Source organism: Mesitornis unicolor, unplaced genomic scaffold (assembly GCF_000695765.1).
Source record: "Mesitornis unicolor isolate BGI_N332 unplaced genomic scaffold, ASM69576v1 scaffold931, whole genome shotgun sequence".
In the NCBI taxonomy this organism is placed as follows: domain Eukaryota; kingdom Metazoa; phylum Chordata; class Aves; order Mesitornithiformes; family Mesitornithidae; genus Mesitornis; species Mesitornis unicolor.
Genome location: NW_010161530.1, coordinates 83,939 through 85,046, shown reverse-complemented (window position 1 = coordinate 85,046; position 1,108 = coordinate 83,939). Strand labels below are relative to the sequence as shown.

The following is a 1,108-nucleotide window of genomic DNA, read 5'->3' as shown; positions in this document are numbered from 1 at the left end:
GTTCAGCAGCTGGGTGTTCTTACCTCCATGTCTTCCTTAACTTGCTCTTGCTGATCTCTTAACTCACCAAAAGCATCAATAATTAAACCTAGGGTTTAAGTTAAAATGATAGTTAATGTTCAAGAACAGAACTGTAACAAAGACTATTTGGAAATCCAAGGACAACTCTAAGAAAGAATATTAAATGAGAATTTTGTGCAGAAATAATAGAAGCCAATTTACCTTCCAAAGCCCATATAACAACTCAATACATGAAGGAAAATGATCAAGTCAAAGAAAATGGGTACCAGTAACATCGCTGGCAGCACCATCCAGAATTGTAAGCTGGGACAAGCAGACTTGTTTTATTCCCAGTGCTCTAACCTCGATTGATACATGAAGATGTATACAGTTTTACAGTGGTGGAGGCTGTCCTACTGGAAGAAGACAACTGTATGTATAAAGGGTTCAGGGATTTATCACAGGGCAGACACAGAGAGGCCCGGAGCTATGGGCATCCTTTCTTATGATGGCTCTCACGCTGGATGGGGTCCCACTCGTCAAACTCCCCCAGAGCTCTACAGGAGTAAGGGGACATTTCAGGGAGATATGGAAAGAAGAAGAAAAATCACCCCAGGCTCTACAGCTCAGATTATACATTTTTTATGATTCTTCCTTCACTTACAACAAAACAAACAGGGACTGACTTTGCAATCATTATTGGCCCTACTGTGGTGTAAAACTGGTGAACACCAGGTGAGAATTAGAGTCTGACAGCTAAGGCCTCTGCTCTTCAGCCACTCACAAAATGAAGAACCAAACAGTATGAGATACTATAGGTTATAAAGAAGTTTGCACCCTCCCCGTGCCCTTTAAAAAACTTGGTGCTTGAGTAGTTATAAACAATTTATCACAAACTCAGAGCTGCTTTCTAAACTTCCTTGTAGGACATGAGAAAACATCCTTACTGCTGTCAAAATCATCCTAAATTGCCTACCTGTTAACTGGCAGAATGCAATATGGTATCACTACTTACAACAGCAAGTGTACCTTGTAAAATCACTGAACTTTTTTCCAAAATCAATAATATACTTCTGTTAATTTGTGCAAATGTTAATAAAAGATGATC

The 1,108-nt window shown here is 39.4% G+C and overlaps 1 protein-coding gene across 1 annotated transcript in view; it reads right to left on the bottom strand.

Moving 5' to 3' along the window:
* Positions 1 to 1,108, bottom strand: part of LOC104547508 (ryanodine receptor 2) — a gene marked incomplete at its 5' end in the record, with an annotated part of 90,676 nt that overhangs the window by 5,733 nt on the left and 83,835 nt on the right. Inside the window, one exon of the mRNA XM_010193227.1 lies at positions 24 to 88. Within this exon, the coding sequence (XP_010191529.1) occupies positions 24 to 88 (65 nt within the window). The remainder of the gene's footprint in view (positions 1 to 23; positions 89 to 1,108) is intronic.